The sequence below is a fragment of the Urocampus carinirostris genome, chromosome 5, assembly GCF_059441175.1.
Source record: "Urocampus carinirostris isolate Australia breed hairy pipefish chromosome 5, RoL_Ucar_1.0, whole genome shotgun sequence".
NCBI classification, from domain to species: domain Eukaryota; kingdom Metazoa; phylum Chordata; class Actinopteri; order Syngnathiformes; family Syngnathidae; genus Urocampus; species Urocampus carinirostris.
This window is the reverse complement of record NC_142353.1, coordinates 34,121,833-34,142,652: the sequence shown is the minus strand read 5'-3', so window position 1 is coordinate 34,142,652 and position 20,820 is coordinate 34,121,833. Positions and strand designations below refer to the sequence as shown.

At 40.3% G+C, this 20,820-nt stretch overlaps 1 protein-coding gene across 1 annotated transcript; it reads right to left on the bottom strand.

Moving 5' to 3' along the window:
• Nucleotides 1-699: 699 nt before the first annotated feature.
• krt1-c5 (keratin, type 1, gene c5) lies at nucleotides 700-20,275 on the bottom strand. The gene is made up of 9 exons (XM_088336534.1): nucleotides 20,213-20,275; nucleotides 18,549-18,954; nucleotides 15,650-15,732; nucleotides 14,142-14,298; nucleotides 9,791-9,955; nucleotides 9,588-9,713; nucleotides 2,174-2,391; nucleotides 2,070-2,098; nucleotides 700-955 (listed from the first exon to the last, which is right to left on the bottom strand). The coding sequence occupies exons 2-9, from the start codon at nucleotides 18,939-18,941 to the stop codon at nucleotides 840-842; spliced, it is 1,287 nt and encodes a 428-aa protein (XP_088192660.1). The 5' UTR covers nucleotides 18,942-18,954; nucleotides 20,213-20,275; the 3' UTR covers nucleotides 700-839.
• Nucleotides 20,276-20,820: the final 545 nt, after the last annotated feature.

The following is a 20,820-nucleotide window of genomic DNA, read 5'->3' as shown; positions in this document are numbered from 1 at the left end:
TTTTCAGATCTTTTTACAAATGCTTAGCAGGGTTGAGGTCTGGACTTTGACTTGGCCATTTTAACACTTTATATCGTTAGTTTTGAACCATTATATTGTCGACTTTGAATTTTTCCAGAAATTTATCCTGAACCTGCCTGGTGTGTTCCTTGGCCTTCATAATACTGTCTTTTCTCCAGTATCTGCTTTCACAGACCTCTGAGACTATCACAGAGAAGGTGCATTTAAACTGAGATGCCACTCTGTATGTCATTGTTAGTCATTTAGATCGACATTGGATCATTCAGAAGTCATCATGGAACCCTAAAGTCAATTGGCTGTGATGAGAGAACAGGGTCCAATATTTTTGCACCACTCACTTTTCAGTTTTTGTTGTTGTTGCACATATAAAAGGTTGAAATAATTTAGTTTCACTTCACATTTTTTTGGGTTTTAAGTATGAAGCCTGAAATATGTTATTATGAAGAAAAGTTATTTTGGCAATGTTTTCTTGAAGCACTGTATGGATAACAAAAACATTTTAACACAGTTTTATGGCCTGTTTGTGATGACATATTTATGTGCAATCTCAGTACAAACATCTTCTTTGTTCTTTTGTTCCTTTGTTTTCTTTATCCTCACTGTAAAACGTTGTTATGGGTAGAGAGGATTCAGTTTATTTTTCAAAACCTTTCATGAGTCAAGAAATAAGTGTGAGAGTCAAGTTTCACGCCACTGCTTAACTTTAATCATTATGATAAGGATTCCATTATGGACAAGTCAACCCTTTTTTTGTTACATTTCAAACAAAGATCATCTTAAAGCTTCATCCCTTAACCGGGAGGCCCTTCTTTTTCTTCTCATTGTTTACGCTCCTCAATCTGCTCCACCTTGCTGGACTCGTCCACCACTTTTCCGTTGATCATTGTTTGAGTGACCACTTTGACGATCTTCCTGGTGCGGACGTCGGGTTCTTCTGAGATTGGGACACAAAGGAACAACTTTTTAGCGGAATTGGTTTTGTCTTCTGTAGAGGTCGACCGATTATCGAGCGGGCTGTTTAACAGATATCGTGTCGGCATTTGACAGGCCGATTATTTAGGCTCAGAAGCAGCCGAGCCTATCTCTCTCTCTCTCTCTCTCTCTCTCTCTCTCTCTCTCTCCTGCCTTCGGTTTCGCTCGCTACCCACCCTGTTCCTTCTGATTGCATAAGCAACTGTGGACAGAGCCTCTGACGCAGAAGATTTCCGGACTCCGCAGTTACAGACTACAGTCAGGAGGATCTCTTTTAAGTATTTTAAGACATGTTCATCCTGGAGTGCCACATCCAATTTGATTCTAGATAATGTTTAATTTTTGGTTATCAATGCCAATATAGACTATTGTAATTCTTAAAACCAAAGAAAAAGCTTTGTTCCAGAAGACTAAGGATCGACTTATATGGGTTTTTCAGTGCCGATACCGATTACATGTATTAGTATTAAGAGGAGGCCAATAACAGATATTTGGAGTCAATATTCATTTGCTGCAAAAGCTTACACATTGGCATATAATTTTTAAAAACACAAAAAGAAACCAAAAATGTTTGTAATAGATTCAAATAAAACTATAATAACTCTCGGAAACTTTTTACAGCAGGTAAATCAGAATTTCAACACAACTAACATGACTGATCTTTCACTTAAAACAAAAACTAACAGTGCAGGAAATTAAATTAGTCTTAGCAGCAACTTGTTTAATGATACATAAAAACTCAAAGAATATGAATGCCACCTTGAAATGAATTTGTTCTAGTTCCTGTCATATTCTTTGGATATGATCCACTATGATTATTGAAATAAAACTAAGACTCTTGTAGAACTTTGTTTCCTAACCTTTTTATTGCCCCAACAGGTTCTTTAATTATGATCTTTAGCAATTTGTCTTCACTGAAAAAATGAATTCTTGAATAGCTAAGAACTACATTTTCTGTAGGCCTTCAAAAATGAGTCTGAATGGCAAAAATTGACCGGCAACGGCTCTTCCCATTCAAGAGAATTGCCTGGTGTTGAATCAGTTAATAAACAATTTCCATTAATTTTGTAACTTACTTTTAGTAGGCGGGGGAGTTTCTTTCACCCTGCAGAAAATCAAAATCAGTAACAATCTGTTTTTTTCCCTCTCCTTATCATTGTGCAACTCTAAGCATCCTCACATCTCCTCTCCCTCCAACAGCTTCCTGTAGGTGGCGATCTCCATCTCCAGGTTCTGCTTGATGCGCAGAAGCTGCTCGTAGTCGGTCTTGTTGCGTTGCATGTCCAGGCGTAGTTGTGACAGCTCGTCCTCTAGCTGCGACAGCGCCACCTGCAGGCGTTCCATCTCCACCGCGTACTTGTGGCCCGTCTCTGCCAGGTTGCCCTCCAGCACGCCCACCTTGGAAAAGTCACCATCCAGGTCAGAATTTATTTTAAGTTTTGTTTATTTGAAAAGGGACAAGTGTGCTCTAAAAACTCATGTCACATACTATAACCTTTTAGCCAAGGCTAATTCTGAATGTCTGTCCCTAAAAAGGCTTTTAGAGAAAAAAAACATACCGTATTTTCCGCACTATAAGGTGCACCGGATTATAGGGCGCACCCTGAAAAAATAGTTTTTGGTCCTATATTTGACATACATAAGACGCACCGGATTATAAGGCGCTACAATGGTAACGTGGACAAAACAGTCAGATAGTTCAGTCCAACTTATTAACAGCTTAACATTACGAAAGCTTGCAGACACGTGCGGATGCGGTGTCCGTACGATGTCACTCAAATGCATCGTTCCAAATATCATTCGGAAGGATTCAAGAAATGCCAACAATTCCTTAGTTTCTATTTTCTTTTTCGCTTGCAACTTTACTGTGCATATGACAATTAACACTTGGAATTGAGTTTAATTTGAAAATAGACACTCCATTCCATCCATTATCTGCACCGCTTATCAAAGAAACATCAAGTTCAGTCTGAAACAAGATACAGGGAAAATATATAGCCGGAGTAGCTCACCGAAGTCAATAATAATGTGCAACCATGGTCCTCTTATATCCGTGAGTGTAGTAAATCCAGGAGAGTAAAATATTTACAAATACAGTACAGAATAGTAAAATACTGTTTTTTCTATGCCGTCAACCCAACTTGCTATTCACATTCATCTTTTTTTTTTTTGCCCCTTTAGCCTATGCCAGCATGTAAATGATGGAAAGGATCCCCCCCCCTTTACCTCCGAATAACTTTAGCCAATAGTGATCGATTCAACTGATGATTGACGCATCTTTTTCAGCCAATTGCAGGCTTTGTTTTGCCCCTTTAGCCTATGCCAGCATGTAAATGATAAAAAGGATGCCCCCCCTTTACCTCCGAATAACTTTAGCCAATAGTGATCGATTCAAATGATGATGAAATGAAATGAAAGCATCTGCATTTATACAGCGCTTTTCAAGTCAAGACTTCCCAAAGCGCTTTACACTGTGCTTCACATTTCCCAATAGCGGCCGTGCAGCCATGTAAGGCGCTAACCTGCTTATTGGGGGTATTAGGGGTTCAGTGTCTTACCCAAGGAAACTTCGACATGTAACAAGGAGGAGCCAGGATTCGAACCTGCGATCTCTTGATCCCAAAACGAGCTCTCTACCTCCTGAGCCACTGCCGCCCCATTGACACATTGGTTAGACGATGAAACGGCGGTAAATAAATCCCAGCATACACCGCGGACTACTTTGCGTTCGGGGGAAATTCTAGTCGGCGGCTGCTGCATTAGTTGCAAGACTTTGCGACTTAATATTGATCCATAAATAAGGCGCACCGTATTATAAGGCGCATGGTCAGTTTTTGAAAAAAATAAAGTTAGGTGCGCCTTATGGTGCGGAAAATACGGTACATAAAATACACTGTATTATAAAACAGCACAATTGCAGATGCTACAAGTGGTCAAATGTCTGACCTCTAATTAAAAAGTCTTTATGTTTAAAAAGGACCCAGTTTGACTCTTCCTTTAGTTCAGTGAGTAAACAGTTCCAGGCTTCATTGTCTTGTACAGTAAAAGCTGATTGTCCCAAAGTAGTTTTCCGCCTCATGACTTGTCACTTCCAAACCCTGAGCTCCTTTGGTTCTGGAGCCCTGAGGGGAACTATGCTCTCATTAAGGACCTGGGGGGGGCTGTTGATGTAAGCATTTACACAAAAGCTTGAACTGTAAATATTTAATGAAGTTCTCAAAAGATAACATTCAAAAGCACATCTCTTAATTTCAAGCAATTGCTCCAAATTTGAATGACTACAATTCCCTTTATTAGTCGATGATAAACCTTACAAACACAACGTGGCACCTAATCACAGCAAGAACATTTAAAAACATTTGACGATATTTGTTGTAATCAGTTTGTTTCTCTCCATGGTTCCCCTTTAAAAATAAACACACTCGTCAGATTATGTCCAATACGGCCAGTTACTCAGTACTTGAGTATTTTTTTCACCCAATACCTTTTTACTGTTACTCAATTAATTATTTGGATGACTACTTTTGACTTCTACTTGAGTAATATTATTCCGAAGTGACAGGACTTTTATTGAGTAAAATAATTGGCTACCCTAGCTCAGGAGGTAGAGCGCTCGTCTTGGGATCAAGGGATCCCAGTTCGAATCCCGGCTTGTCCGTGTTACACGTCGAAGTTTCCTTGGATGAGACACTGAACCCCTAATACCCCCAATAAGCAGGATAGCGTCTTACATGGCTGCAATACAAGGCCGCTAATGGGAAATGTGAAGCACATTATAAAGCGCTTTGGGAAGTCATTGACTTGAAAAGCCCTATATAAATGCAGATCATTTACTCTACCCGACTTTGGTGATGACATAGGCTGGAGGTGGGTCTAATAGAATACGAGAAAACATATAAGTTGAAAGGTATGTAACAGGCAACAGACTACGCTTTTCGCATCGGGTTGAGAAACAACTGCGGTATTTAGGACCCCTGTAAAAAAAGAGCTTTTTAAAATGGTGAGTAATTGCCACAAGTTAGAGGCAACGCAAGAATTTAAAAGTGCAGCACGTAACATGTAAACATGAACTCATTTAGCTTAGAATACTGTCTGTATTTGAGAGTTACAGTCAACATTAACAACTTTCACAGTAAGCTCACACAAGGATCTATCATCCGAATGGAACGTGGCTTTTATGAGCTCTCTATGGTGATCTACGATACCTTCCCGGAAAGTATATGTCATATACCTGTGACCATCATTTTTACCCATCAAGTCAAGAACTTAGCAGCCCTCGTTTTAAAATTTTACACAGAATGGATACTGTTACACGCAATGTTCCCTCTAATTTTCCAGGGGTCTGAGCATTCACACAAAGTCGGTGAGCAACGCTTGAAACAACAGTGAGCAACCATAATGCCAAGTCTGGCAAGATAATTAATTATCAAACATGTCCAAAACTTGACATCAGAACCCACATGAACTGTGCCGCACATGCGCTAACCACTGCACCGCCGTGCTGCCCCAGAATTATATTTCACTAGAAGAAAAAGTTAAAAATACAGTAAAATAAGAAAAAAAAAAACTCCCACCGGCAGTCTATAAGATCAAAAGCCCCAACTAAAGTGCTAGTCAGGAAGTTACTTTGCTAAAAATGATATCGCTGGGTATACATTAATTAAAACGTTTGAGAGACACTGGTACTGTGAGTCACTGTGAGGTTTCAGTAAATAGACACGGCGCCAACTGTTAACACAATGAAATCACCCTTGTGCTTATTATGGCCCACGTCTGTGTGCTAAGCAAACATGAAATTTCCAGTGTAAGTTTCAATGGCCCGTGACCACAATTCAAACGGAATGCTAATGTGCAAAATCATGAAGTAACTCCAGTGTCTAACGTGTCATAATGATTGACTATAACGTAGAATTTCATTAGCTCAGTACAATTTATGGTGTTATAAATAGCATGGAAAAGGTTGTTAAAATGACAGTCCGCGATGGGTTTTTGCCGTGGTTGTTTAAATTATTTTTTTAGTGCTTTTCTCACCTACTCTTGAGGTTAAATTGATCTCTGGGAAACGGCGACCCCGCCTTATGACGTTTTATCTTTACGGTGTGAACTAATACACAACATCAACAGCATATTTTTGAGCCCAAAAACATCAAATTCAAATTTGCAGTTTTTGTGCATATGTAGATTAATTGAGATACTAGCCTTGTATTGATTGGTTTGCCTGAACTACCTGCTACAATGCCTTTCCCTTTATTCAGTTCAGAATCTTGGCGATAGAGTACCGTATTTTCCGCACTATAAGGCGCACCGGGTTATAGGGCGCACCCCCAAAAAATAGTTTTTGGTCCTATATTTTCCATGCATAAGGCGCACCGGATTATAAGGCGCTACAATGGGAACGTCCACAAAACAGTCAGATAGTTCAGTCAAACTTATTACCCCCTTAACATTCCCAAAGCTTGCAAAGAAGCAAATACGTGTCTCAGACATAATGTCTGTACGATGTCACCAAACAAACATTTCTTAGTTTCCATTTTATTTTTTGCTGGCAACTGTGTGGACAGCAAAGTAAGAATTTTATTGTGCAGGGAAACGGGGTTCTTTACTGTGCATATGACAATAAACACTTTGAATTGAATTTAGTTTCAAAATAGACTCATCACAGAAACATCAAGATCGTTCTAAACCAAGATACCGGGAAAATATAAAGCCGCATAGCTCACCTAAGTTCTCTTGCAGCCATTGTTCAATAATGATACGTAACTATGGTCCTCTTACAACCGTGAGTGTAGTAAATCCAGGAGAGTAAAATATTTACAATTACAGAATAGTAAAAAATGTTTTCTCTAAGCCCTAGTGCAACCTAACATGTAATTCACATTCATCTTTTTCGGCCAATCGCAGGCTTTGTTTCGCCCCTTTAGCCTATGCGAGCCTGTAAATGATAAAAAAGGATCTATTTTCTTTTTCACTCCCAACCTTATTGTGCATATGACAAAAAACACTTGGAATTGAATTTAATTTAAAAAAAGACACTCCATTCCATCCATTATCTGCACTGCTTTTCACAGAAACATCGAAATTACTCTGAAACAAGATACTGGGAAAATATATAGCCGGAGTAGCTCACCGAAGCCAATAATAATGTGCAACCATGGTCCTCTTATATCCGTGAGTGTAGTAAATCCAGGAGAGTAAAATATTTACAAATACAGTACAGAATAGTAAAATACTGTTTTCTCTATGCCGTCAACCCAACTTGCTATTCACATTCATCTTTTTCGGCCAGTGGCAGGGTTTTTTTCGCCCCTTTAGCCTATGCGAGCCTGTAAATGATAAAAGGGATCCGCCCCCTTTACCTCCGGATAACTTTAGCCAAAAGTGATCGATTCAAATGATTATTGACACATTGGTTAGGAAATGAAACGCCGGTGTATAAATCCCAGCATACACCGTGGACGACTTTGCCTTCGGGGGAAAATCTAGTCGGCGGATGCTTGCTTTGGTTGCAAGACTTTGCGACCTAATATTGATCCATATATAAGGCGCACTGTATTATAAGGCGCATGGTCTGCTTTTTAAAAAAAATAAAGGCTCTTAGGTGTGCCTTATAGTGCGGAAAATACGGTACTGTATTTTTTCATACTGTATGTATCGATATGGGTCCCCAAGCTTGCCGTGCTGCTAAAGCATGAACATGATAACCACGAAAACAGCTGGCAAAAAATCAGATCACTACCCTGGCAAAATTGCATGGCCGCAACATTGACAATCAGGACTATTATTAGAATTAAAAAGCTGATTAAAACAACGAGGGGAATGACATTGTGAAAGATATGAAATCAGTTTTATTTTTAATCCGCAATCTCCTTCTCCTGCCACCTCTGCATCCACCCGCTATTCCCCTTGACCAGTTTAGGTCATGTCACACAATGTTAAATACATTTCATTTTTCCTTTACATGTATATCTATTTATTATGTTGATCACACACGCCTATATTTCACAAATTGCTGATTACATACCAAGAAGAAGAATCACTAATAATTCCCAGTCTATTTTTCTTGGAAAACCTGCAGTTCGTATCCACTTTTATTTTATTTTTGACAATGCCATTTTGGGAGGGGTGTGTTGCTTCGTGAGTAGTGGGGAATGGTGAAACAAGACTGCTGGTTTATATGTACCGGTAGTCGGACGCATCACGTTGCAAATGTTTATTTTCCCGGTACTAACTCATGTCAGTGCTGCATGATAGACTCTGCATTCTAGCTGCTGTAGGTAGCATTTTGTTATTATACTGTAATGTGTATATATCAGAGGGATTGGGGGGTTCCAATTGTTTTATCCAAGCACTACCATAGGTTTCTATCCCCCACCAATGTTCCCTGTAATTCTCCACGGGTCTGAGCGTTCACACAAAGTCGGTGAGCAACACTTGAAACAACTGTGAGCAACCATAATCCCATGTGTGACAAGATAATTAATCATCAAACATGTCCAAAACTTGACATCAAGTTACATTTTTCCGAGTTTCCGGCAATGCAGAATTATTTTTCTCTTTTGAATGAATTGACTAATGTACTATTGCAAATGCTGTACGGCCTACAAACGTCGTTTGTCCTTACAATTCTTTCACAAGATATCCATTTCTCTTTATTCCTGATATATATTATCACATAATATTAACATTTTTGGGGGCTTATTTAGTCGGTTGTGAAATACAGAACTGTACTTAATCACATTTTTAGTGGAAGTACAATGTTGGCAACAAGATTCACTTGATACAATTGGAAATTATTTGAATGCAACACAAACTTTTTCTTCTTTTTTACGTGTTTTTTTTCTACTTTTTTAAAAATTCCTTTAAAAAAATCTCATTGTGTTTATTTTTTCCGAGCTGTTACTTTTTTCTTTTTGTTCTCTATTTACGTTTTTCCTACATTTCTTTCTTTTCTTTTTTTCAGGCTTTTTTCTAAATTTTTCCTTCTCTTTTCTCTTCCTTTTGTTTCTTTTTTTCTCAGCTTTTCACTACTTTTTCATTTTGGTATTTTTTTCTTTTTTGTTCTATTCCCCCCTTCCTTTAAGTCATTCTGTGCATAATTTTACATAATATTTGGTCATGTTGGGATGAAAGAAGCAAAAACAACCTGAAGAGCCGTTTAGGACCCGAAAGAGCCGGTTCCTTTGAGTGAGCCGAGCCGAAGAAGCCGGTTCTCGACAGACTGTACTAACTTTACTCAAGTACTTTTTACTTCGACTCGACTTCAAAATACCGCATTTAGGACACAAAGTCGGGGGAACCCGTGTATTTTTACCTTCATGCACTGTAACTTTGACTTAATTAGTAATTTTGAGCCCTCATTTTTGTGCGCTGGCAAGATTTTCTTGTGCGCTGAGAATGTGCGAGCAGTGCGCAATTGCGCATTTTAGAGGGAACACTGTCCCCCACCATACGGAATTTTCACGTTGCAAGCCCCACCTCATAACAGATTAAAGTTGTATCCTGGGGGATTTCCTGTACTTGAAGCAAATATCTGATTTTGTCGTTCAAAGCGTTCAAAAGAGATCAAAATAAATTGAAGGTGAGTTAAGTTCTACCTGCTTGCGAAGACTGTCCAGTTCCACCTCAAGGGCCTGCAGGAAACGCCGCCGCTCGCTCAGTTCGCCTTGGGCACAGCGGAGTGCCTCGTTGTTCTCCTTAACTTCAGACTGCACCGCATCCAGCTGCAACACAAAAAACGTTAACTTGAAGAAAAAAAAAACAGTTGTGAAGGATCACATGAATAATAATGGATCCAAACCTTCTTGAGGTACCAGGCTTCGGCCTCCTCCTTGTTCTTGCGAGCGATGCCCTCGTACTGGACCCGCAGCTCGGCCATGATGGCCCCCAAATCCGGGCCCTGTGCGGCATCCACCTCTACGTTTACCTGCTCGTTTGCCATGCGGCCCTTCAGGGAGCTCTTCTCCTAAAGTAAAAGGAAAAGGATTTGTCGAACGGCCTGCCTTACAGCCACACCTATCATCGCAGTTAAAAGGACTTAATCTCATTTTATCTTCGAGCCATATGTACTCATAAAAAGAGCCATATATGGCTCGCAAGCCATAGGTTCCTGAACTTGCTTTAGAAGAAGTAGCAGAAGATGATCGTCTTTATGGAGAAAATAGCTCAAATAAACCGATTATGGTACTATATTTTTAGATATTTCTTGAATATACACAAAATCAAATTTTTTCCATCCATTATCTGCACCGCTTATCCCCAGTAGGGTCGCAAGGGTGCTGGAGCCCAACCCAGCCATCTTCAGGCAGTGGGCAGGGGACACCCTGAACTGGTTGCCAGCCAGTTGCAGGGCACACAGAGACAGACAACTCACTCATTCACACCTAGGGACAATTTGAAACGGACAATGTCTTTGGAATGTGGGAGGAAACCGGAGAACTCGGACAAAACCCACGCAAGCACGGGGAGAACATGCAAACTTCACACGGGGAGGCTGCGGTAGCTGGACCTGAATCCCGAACCTCTGCACCGTGAGGCTTTGTTCAGTTTCATTTCTCAAAAAGGGAACAAAGGAACAAGTTGTTTCTTCTTTTTTGTTTACATCCATGAAAACAAAAACAGAATTCTTTCTTGTTTGACGATGCACAGGTACATTTTTATTTATTTATTTATTTTTATTACAGTTTGTATTTTTCGTAACACTATTTAAATGCTCTTTATTAACACGTTATATTTTTGTATTCTATATCTTTTATTTTATTTTTTAACACAAGGATACTGCTGGAAGTGTGCATGAATAAAATATCAATCAATCAATCAATCAATCAATCTATCTATCTATCTATCTATCTATCTATCTATCTATCTATCTATCTATCTATCTATCTATCTATCTATCTATCTATCTATCTATCTATCTATCTATCTATCTATCTATCTATCTATCTATCTATCTATCTATCTATCTATCTATCTATCTATCTATCTATCTATCTATCTATCTATCTATCTATCCATCTATCTGGAACAGTGCTATGTCAATGGGACGCTGATTAAAAAGCATATTATGTCATTCTAGGGTCCTCCAAAATGATCCGAAAATCCTCAGATAAAGAATAACTTGCATCAAGGCAGTGCAGATTGTTGGAGCAACACATCAGGGCTGAGAGGTAATACAAAACATGTGAGTTTTTTCCCCCTCCTAAAAAGTTGTCATCTTCTGTGTCTTAATAATGTCTCCACTTTCCCTACTTGAAGGTGTGGCTAATGTTTTAAAGAATATGCTGCTGTCTAAACACTGCGGGTTTGTTCCAGCCGTGTCACTGATAGCAAAAATAAACACAAAGAGAGGCTTTTACAACCCCGGCTTTTAGCATTATTGCGCTAAATGCCCACATGTCTTTGTACTTTGACGGTCTAACTTTTTTTTGTACCACGGACCATCTTGCGGCCCAATAATAACAATAGTGATAACAATAACAATTATATTAGCGAACCTGAACCCACTGTGTAATCACTGGGGGTGTAGATGACATAGGAAAAGGCATTCGGTTTTATCTCATGATCACACTATTTGGAATCACAGGACCATCGTAAAAGATACAAACGGAACAACTCTTTGGTGTATTTGATGATGAATCAGACTTTGACGGACATTACATAAATGCCTTCAGCATTTTATTTGGGTATTGTATTCATAGTTTACATTGTCAATAAATGATTTTTATCATGACCCCATTATTCAACAATGTGGTACTGTGAGTGAAAATAGTATGATGATGTGCTAAAATGTAAAGCCTTTACCATGATGGTGCCAACCACCGTTATATTTGAAGAAAAGAAGGAAGATGTCATTTGCATCCCAAGCGGTTAAAATTTGGTGCTCTCACCGCCGCGATCAGGTTTCCATTCCCATTGTATCCAATGTTGTGCAAATGTGTAAAGCGAATTTTTTCAACTGTGATATATAACCTGAAATCCTCATGTATAACGCAACCCAAACTTAGAGTTACTTTTTGAATGAAAAAAAAAAGCGTATACACAAATAAAAACAGTACAATTAAAGTCGCTGCAGGCTATCTGATTGGTTACCTGTTCCTTTTTCAACCCAGTCCTGTCACTCTCCGGTTTTCAGTCCGTCTGCGAACCTCTGTTGTTACAAGGCAAGCCTTTGTGACCCTGACTCTCACCTGTCCCGTTTTTGCAGCCGTTTTTCCACCAGTCTGTTCTGATCTCCCATTTTGTCTCTGGCTATGACCCGTTTTTGATCCCAACCACGTCTGACCTCCCATCCCGGCTTACGACCTGGTTATGATCCCGACCACGTCTGCTCTCCCGTCCCAGCTTACGACCCGTTTTTTTTTATCCCGACCACGTTTTTGCACTCCTCTCCCGGCTATCGACCTGTTTTTTTGTCCTTGACACGCCATCTCTTGCTACGGAAGATCTTCTTCCGTATTCGGATAACAATCCGATTGCGAGAGCGACTTGTTTCCCGCGTCCAGCGAACACCAGCCCACGGGCACTGCCCTTCCTCTTTTTATTCAATAAACTTAAAGCTATGCATCTGGGTCCTGATTCCCTTCTATGAATAAGTGGTACTTATTCATACAAGCTTAATTCGTTCTAAGATCGCAAACCTGTCAACGTATACATTTTCCCTGTATTTTATGTTTTTTTTAAAATCTTTTCACACTGTCTACGCTGGGCAGCACAGCGGCGCAGTGGTTGGCGCGTGTGCGGCACAGTTCTAAGGTCTTGGGAATCTCCTGTGTGGGTTCAAATCAAGCTACCAGACTTCCTGTGCGGAGTTTGTATGAGTTTGTCTCCCCGTGCTTACGTGGGTTTTCTCTGGGCACTCCGGTTTCCTCCCACATTCCATAGACATGCATTTCAGGTGGATTGGCCGGTCCAAATGGTCCCTAGGTGTGAACGAGCGAGCGGGTTGTCTGTCCCTGTGTACCCTGCGATTGGCTGGAAACCAGTTCAGGGTGTCCCCTGCCCACTGCCCGATGATTGCTGGGATGGGCTCCAGCACCCCCGCGACCCTACTGAGGATAAGCGGTGCAGCTAATGAGATGAGAGATGAGACTGTCCACGCCATATAACAATTTTTGTACGGTGAAAATAAAAAAAATTAGAAAAACAGATCTCGTTTTGCCCATTTTGGCTTTAATCTGCATTGTCTCAGTCACTAGTGGCAGACAACCGTCATTTTAGATGACTAATATTGTTGCTGCATTCTACGTCTTCTGTCTTGCTATGAGTAAATAGGTGCCACTTTGTGTGTGTAAGGATTATTATGAATTAATGAGGGGAATTGCAACTATTAATGCAAGTTGGTGGAGGTTGACAGGTATGAGATCGAGAGACTGTTACCGTACACTTAAGATTAAAGTGAGTGTAACTTTAAATGAATGTGCACCCAAAAATCTTTTACAGCACATTTTTTTGTTTGTTATTTTTTTGCCTTTAATAGTTTGTATGCTCGAACTGGAAGAGCTGATGCTGGTGGTAAGCAGTCACGAGTGGTGAGCGGTCTCAAGTGGTGGCCTCTGGGACTGCTCGTTTACTGGATTTTCCTTTGTATAACGAGCAAACTTCTTGTGCTCAGAAGTGCTCGTATAAAGAGTTACCACTGTATATTGAGTTTAATGCATCGAAACATGCAGCCTTCTCATCGTGAGTGATTCATCCATCCATCATCTGCACCGCTTATGCTCAGTAGGGTCGCGGGTCTGCCGGAGCCCTTCCCAGCTATTTTAGGGCAGTGGGCAGGGGACACCCTGAACTGGTTCCTAGCCAGTTGCAGGGCACACAGGGACAGACAATTTGCTTGCTCATTCACACCTAGGGACAATTTGGACCGGCCAATTAACCTGATATACATGTTTTTGGAATGTGGGAGGAAACCGGAGTGCCTGGAGGAAACCCACGGGGAGAACATGCAAACTCCACACAGGAAGGTTTGATCTCATGACGTCAGACTTGTGACGCACACGCGCTGACCTCTGTGCTGCCGTGCTGCCGGTGAGTGATTCAATTATTTAAAATTAAATTTGATTTAAAAACTATTTTTAACTATATAATAAGTATCTTAAAGTATCATTTATTGGGAAGTGTGGTGAGTTATTTAAATAAAAAAGTCTCACTTCATCATGGTTCTTCTTGAGGAAGTAGAGCTCCTCCTTGAGGCTGTCCAGTTCTCCTCTCAGCGTGGAGATGATCTGGTCGTGGTCAGACTTGGCCCGCCTCAAGGCCTGGCAGTCGCGCTCTACCGACTGGCACAAGGCCACTTCCGCCTCCCACCTGGACAGAAATCCCACTGGTTTTAACATTTTTAGCATCACGTAATCAGGATACCCAAAAAAAGGAATTGTATTACGTTACAGTGTCACGGTTGCCCATTGCCCTCAATTGGCCTCGCCCGTTTTGCGCCAGCTATGGCTCATTGACTGATTGGCTTCCCTCCTATTTAGGTTCAGTGCTCTCACTCACTCTTTGTCAGTCCGTCAACGAACCTCTGCACCCACTAGACGTGTATTTTGACTCTGTCCAGTATCCATCCTGTCTATCTTGCCCTCCCTGTTTGATATCTGAATCCAGTCACCAGTGTTTGGTATCAATCCCATCTGTCTTGTCCTGACTGATACCTTGCTACAATCTCCAGCATCGAATATCGCTCCCGTCCATCTCGTCCTGTTTGATATCGGTCTTCAGTCTCCAGTGTCTGGTATCATTCCCGTCTATCTCGTCCTGTTTGATATCGGACTCCACTCTCCAGTGTCTGGTATCGATCCCGTCTGTCTCACCCTGTCTGATACCTTGCTACAATCTCCGGTATTAGGTATCGTCCCCGTCTATCTTGTCCCGTTTGATATCGAACTCCAGTCTCCAGTGGCTGGTATCGATCCCGTCTGTCTCGTCCAGTCTGATATCTGTCTCCAGTCTCCTGTATCTGATATCAATCTTGTCTGTCCTGTCCTGTCCGGTATCTGCTTGTGTAACTGGTATCGATTTCGTCGGCCTCTGGCTTCCTGTTGTTCCACGCCAGACTTCTGCCATACTTCTTCCGCCCAACGATCGCCGAATCACTGGCGTTTGTGTTGACGTGCATGACTGCCCCATTCCCATAAAATAAAGCTTCTTTGCAAAAATATAACATTAGCAGATCATTTTGCTAATTATTCGAACAGGAAAAAGAATAAGTCAATACAGTAAAATAGTCTAATTGACAGAAAATTGGTCGTTTGAAGCATTATTTTCTTATTTTGGAAAAAGGTCTTGAAATTAGATATGTCTTATCTTCAATATTGGTTGATATTGTTCATTTTAGGGATGGTTAAAAGATTAAATAACTCGATATATAGTTAAAATAAGAAAAAAACAATAATTAAATTCAGCAAACTACCGTAGTCTGCCAATGGGATCAATATTTATTACCAAGAGGGTTTAAACTTTTGTGTGTTGTGGTTATCAGAATGTGGGTGGAGGTGCAGAAGAGATTTATGAAATGGTAAGCACGTATTGGAATGTTTCCAATGGTCGCACTCTGCAGCGGGGATTTCGCACATTGACGGAGAAGTCGTAAATTTCCCCCGTTGGCAGTCTGTGATTTTGTGCAAATATGTTTTTTGTGCATGCTCGTGTGGCGCCTCACTTGACCCTGAAGTCATCGGCCGCCAGCTTGGCGTTGTCGATCTCCAGCATGATGCGGGCGTTCTCCAGGGTCCGCTTCCTCACCTGAGGAGAACACAGGTTAGGTACATCGACTGAACAAGTTGGCAACGTGGAGTTCACTTTAAAATGTTCGCGATGATTTATAAAATTTGGAATGTTTATGCAAATTCATTTGGTGCAACTCCAAAGTCATCTTATATTGCAACAGTGCTTGTATACATCCCTCTCATAACAATACGGATAGCTAAGTAGACTGGCATACAGTAGACTCTACTGAGTAGAGGGTTAAAAATCTATTAATATAAATCCACAAGCGGAATACTCACTAAAATACTTGCTGTTAATCCACGTTAGAGGTAAGATCTTAAACCCGAGACTGACCCAAAAATTCAGATCGTGCTTGAAATGTTAATCATTACATTTCGGTTTGGACCAGGCTGATCTTCTCCTGCGCTGACCGTTCTTTTTAATTATCCCCCTGTCATTGTTCTCTGTTTCCTTTTCTTTTCCGAATGATGGATTCTGTCCCCCTCGTGTCCTTGTGGAAGGCAGGATTCTGGGGGGTGCAGAATCCATCGCGCGGATCAGAAAAAGTCAAGTCATGTTTATTTGTATAGCCCTTAATCACAAGGAGTCTCAAAGGGCTGCACAGACCACAGATTATTGCAAACCACAGAATATTATGACACCATCCCCTGATCTAAAACCTACATGAGGGCAAGGAAAAACTAAAAAAAAACTTAACATCAGGAAAATGATGAAACTTTGAGAAGGGACAGCACATGAGGTAATCCCCCTTCCAGGATGACCAGGCTGCAATGATGTCGCAATATAAAGACACCAATGTGAAATATAGTTCATTCATAAGTTATAGAATATAAGAATGTTTTAAACCTGAGGTTCCAGATCAAATCTCAGGGGGAAGAGCGTTCCACAGCATCGGGGCCCGAATGTAGAACGCTCTTGAACCTGCGGATTTCTTTTTAGGATCATTAGGAGACCAGCATTTTCAGCACGAAGGCTTCAGACCGGAACATAGGGGAAATGAACAACAATAGGTGGATAATTACAAACAAAAAGTCAGCCAGAGAGAAGCTCTCCTCCACTTTAGTCTTCACAAATAAAATATGAAAATTTGGGTTATTTTTTCGGGCTCAGGCTGGGCCATGCTTGAATACCTGTGGGCTGTACTTGCCCAAGACACCACAGGAAATGGTGCTTTGTCCAAAGACCCTAGTGGTTAAAGGATCCAACCAACCAGCCAACCAAAATTGCCTCTAATCTACTTCGAGGTAAATACAGTATGAAGTAGAATAGCCGTTGATAATATTCTATTTTAAACAATGCTCATCATCACAAAATGTGTCAATCTTTCAAATTACTTTAATCACTCTGTTATATTTTCCGTGTTGTTTTTTTTTTTCAGAAAACGTGTGCAAAAAATCTCAATTCTCAAAAATGTCCTTATTTTAAGTATATCATTTTCCTATCTTAGATAGTATCTATGTGGGAGGAAACCGGAGTGCCCGGAGGAAACCCACGCAAGCACGGGGAGAACATACAAACTCCGCACAGGAAGTCTGGAGCTGGATTTGAACCCACGACAGGTTCCCGTGACATGAACTGTGCCGCACAAGCGCTAACCACTGCGCCGCCGTGCTGCAGAGATTTTCCTATCTTAGTGAAATAAAATTCATCAAAATAAAATGTTAATGTTAGTTTTTTATTTCAGTGTATTTTTTACTAATTGCCTTCTTGTTGTATAAGTAAAATAATACTTGTAAAATGTTCTTTTTTTGGTAGATAATTATTTTCTTATTTTAAATTGTGATTTTTTTTTTCGCTTAAAATTCAAAAAATGGTCTTTCTTTCGAGATTTTTTTTCTTATCTTCGGGGAAAAAATCCTAAAAATTGTTTGTTAAATAGGTACTATTCCTGTTTTATTCCTAACAAAAAATAAGAAAATGAGTAAAATATTCTACCTTAATTTGTTTTACGTATGGATCATTATGTATGTATGTATGTATGTATGTACGTATCTTATGTATGTATTCATGGAACATACACAAGTGATGTATGTAGTTATCAGGCTTGGGGAGTAACGGAATACATAGAACGCCGTTACGTAATTTGGATACAAAAAAAATGTAATTGTATTCCGCTGCAGTTAAAGAAAAAAAAGACGTAATCAAATTACAGGTACATTTACTAAAAAGAAGGATTATTTAGCAGGATTACAATTACAAAGTATACTTATACAGTATATACATAATGCGCCGATACACGAATTGTGCCTATCATTGCATTATGCTGTCGTGGAGATAGGGGTCATACATGACGTGAAAATTACTACATTTTGTGCAGGCTTGGGGAGTACCGGAATACATGGAACGGCAAAAATGATGTTGGCAAGCTGTTTGGATTTATTTTCATTTTGTTTCTGTCGCATTTTATGTTAGTTTTGCCGGAGATCAAAGCCAGGAGAGAAAGCTTACCGCGTGTTGTGAGTCATAATTGTATTCATATTTAGTTTCTTTTGTCTTTTATTAGCATATTTGGTATTGGAGTAATCCAAAAGTAATTGAAAGTAATCCAGTTAAAGTAGCCCTACCCAACCCTGGTTACACAGTATGTAAGTAGTTGAGAGAGAAGCTAGACAAGTGTTTAAGGTGTTTGGTAAAATCCTTGGTGAAGCTATTGCTTTAATAATTGATGGATAAGGTTGATGAGCAGGTCGCTCAATGGGTTGGTAAGCAGATACATGGGTTGGTCAATAAGCAGGAAGCATGAAAGAAGGTTTTTTAAGTCAGTGTTGTTTGACTAGTAGATAAGTTTTGTACTAGGTATTTCTATGTTTTTTATGAGACTTAGAGCTGACCTCCTGCCCGATGGCGTGCGCCTGAGCCATCATGTTGTCCACATCGTGGCCCTTTGGCTGCCTTTCCGTCATCAGCTGTTTGATCTTCAGCTCCAGCTCGGCGTTCGACTTCTCCAGGGAGCGCACCTTGTCCAGGTAGGTGGCCAGACGATCGTTCAGACCTCTCATGGTCTCCTTCTCGCTGGTCCCCGCACCTAACCCGTTCAGGGATAGGCTAGAGCCCAGCAGGTGGAGCCCGTTGCCTACCGATACGGATCGCGACAGGGAAAGAGCGCCCACCGTCGATGCTGCTGCTCTGGAGCGAACGCCTCCCCGGACGCCATTCGTCAATGTGACGCTGGAGAAAGACGGTTGCCGAGCCGAGTAGCTGCGCACAGACAGCGTTGATGCCATCCTTTTGTTATTTCTGTACAAAAAGACAACAGTTAAAAGTACTCTTGTCTTTACTTTTAAAAAAGTATGCCTTGAAACCCTATTTTTAAACCTTACCAAGGCAACTCTAACACTGGTTGTAAAATCCCATTTTATACCCTGCTTAAAAAACATAACCCTACTGATAAACTATTCAAGGGTGTAATTTTGGCATGGACGGAGGGAAGGTGTCCCCATCAATATTGAGTAGCCATTACTTTGTCTCCACCAATATTTTGTGATTGCTCAAATAAATGCACTCTGTCCCAACCAAAATTTTCTGATCACTTAAAAGCATGCACTAAATCTCTACCAATGCCACCACCGAACCTGTGCCCTTGTTGGTTTAAACGAAATATGCATTAAATCACACTATTAACTTTTACCTTTCCATTAAGTTAGCCTTGATACCCTATTTTCAAACCCTAACTCAAAATTCTATTTGTTACCCAGCTTTGGAAACCAAACCCTACATATAAACAATTGTTTAAAGGAGCCATCTATCTAAACTATTATATAAATCCCGATGTGCTTGTGTGGTGTGTTCGTATGTGGCTTAAAGGCTCTAAAACAACTGAACTGATTTTTGTGAAAATTTAAACGGTAGTACTTTAGTCCTCTGGGAGTGTCTTTTGCTAGGTTTCGTGTCAAGGCACCTCCAATAAATACCAAGAAAATTGATAAACATCTGCTTTAAGCGGCTCCCTCTAATTTCTATCTTTCTTTCCTCATCTCCATCTCTCCTTCTCTCATTCTATCTCTCTTAATTTAATTATTTCTTCCTTTCTGTCTCTTTCTTTATTTTCTACCTTTTTTCTCTTTTTCTCTTGTTATCTCCTTTTATTTCTACTGTTATCTATCTTTTCTCTCTTGTTGTATTATTGTATTGTATTGTATATTTTTCTCTCCCATTCGTTTTCTCTCTTTCTTTTTTTTTGGTACAAATTTATATTATACTTCATCACTTTTGTCATTTAAATGTAGTGTACAGCTGTTTTTGTGCAAATATTTTGCTGTTTCCTTTTGTTAATTATTTGTTGATATTGTTTTTTTTTGTGCTGTTCTCAAATAGAGAGCCACAAACAAACCCTATCTTAAAACTGTATTTTCGAAAGTTTACATTACTTTTGATACAATTTTGAAGGTTTATCTGGAAATCCTTTAATTTAATCACGGTATGTTAGTCTAAAAGTCCCCCTTTTTAGAACTTATCGCTTCTTTTAATCCTCTTATTTTCAAATTGCCAGACTTACTTGAGTGTCGGAAGTGCGGATCTGCTGTGGGGTTTCCGTAAAATGTCCTGGTCGTGGGAAGCAGAACTGCAGGTGAGTGCGTTGGCACCAGATCTCCTCTCTTTCCCTAAAGGGCGGAGACTGAAAGAGGTGGGAGGGAAAGAAACAGGACACCCTCGGAGCTGGAAAAAAAATGCTTACCGAAACAACCTGGAACTGCCGGGATAGTGTGAAACATATTACAAAACCAGGATTTCAATTTGTGAATGAGAGGATTTTTTTTCTGTCAAGTAAATGACAAAAGTAAAAATCACGGATCCCTTAACTGAATAAGTACAGCCTGGCAGCGCTCCAGGCTAATTTTTGGAACAGATAGTACTGGTTTCCATTGTAACCAGTAGCAGGAGAAGCCTCCTGATCTGACTCAAATACAGCACATTCATCATCTCGTCGCCGTTGATTTTCAGCGTTAAAGGTGGAGTGCGTAGTTTGAGGTGTCCTTAAACCAAAAGGAGCTGCGATGATGATTTCAGCCAGCAGATGGCGTCCGCAAGTAGAATATTTTAAAGTTACAAACACCCCCCTTTAAATAGAAATACAGGTACAAATATCTTCCCTCCTCATGAACA

Excerpts from the sequence above, each read along its gene's own strand:
- krt1-c5 (XM_088336534.1), bottom strand. The coding sequence starts at position 18,941 with ATGGCATCAACGCTGTCTGTGCGCAGCTACTCGGCTCGGCAACCGTCT. Across the intron at positions 14,299-15,649 it reads GCCGATGACTTCAGGGTCAA|GTGGGAGGCGGAAGTGGCCT; the intron begins GTGAGGCGCCAC and ends ATTTCTGTCCAG. Across the intron at positions 9,714-9,790 it reads AAGCCTGGTACCTCAAGAAG|CTGGATGCGGTGCAGTCTGA; the intron begins GTTTGGATCCAT and ends TTTGTGTTGCAG.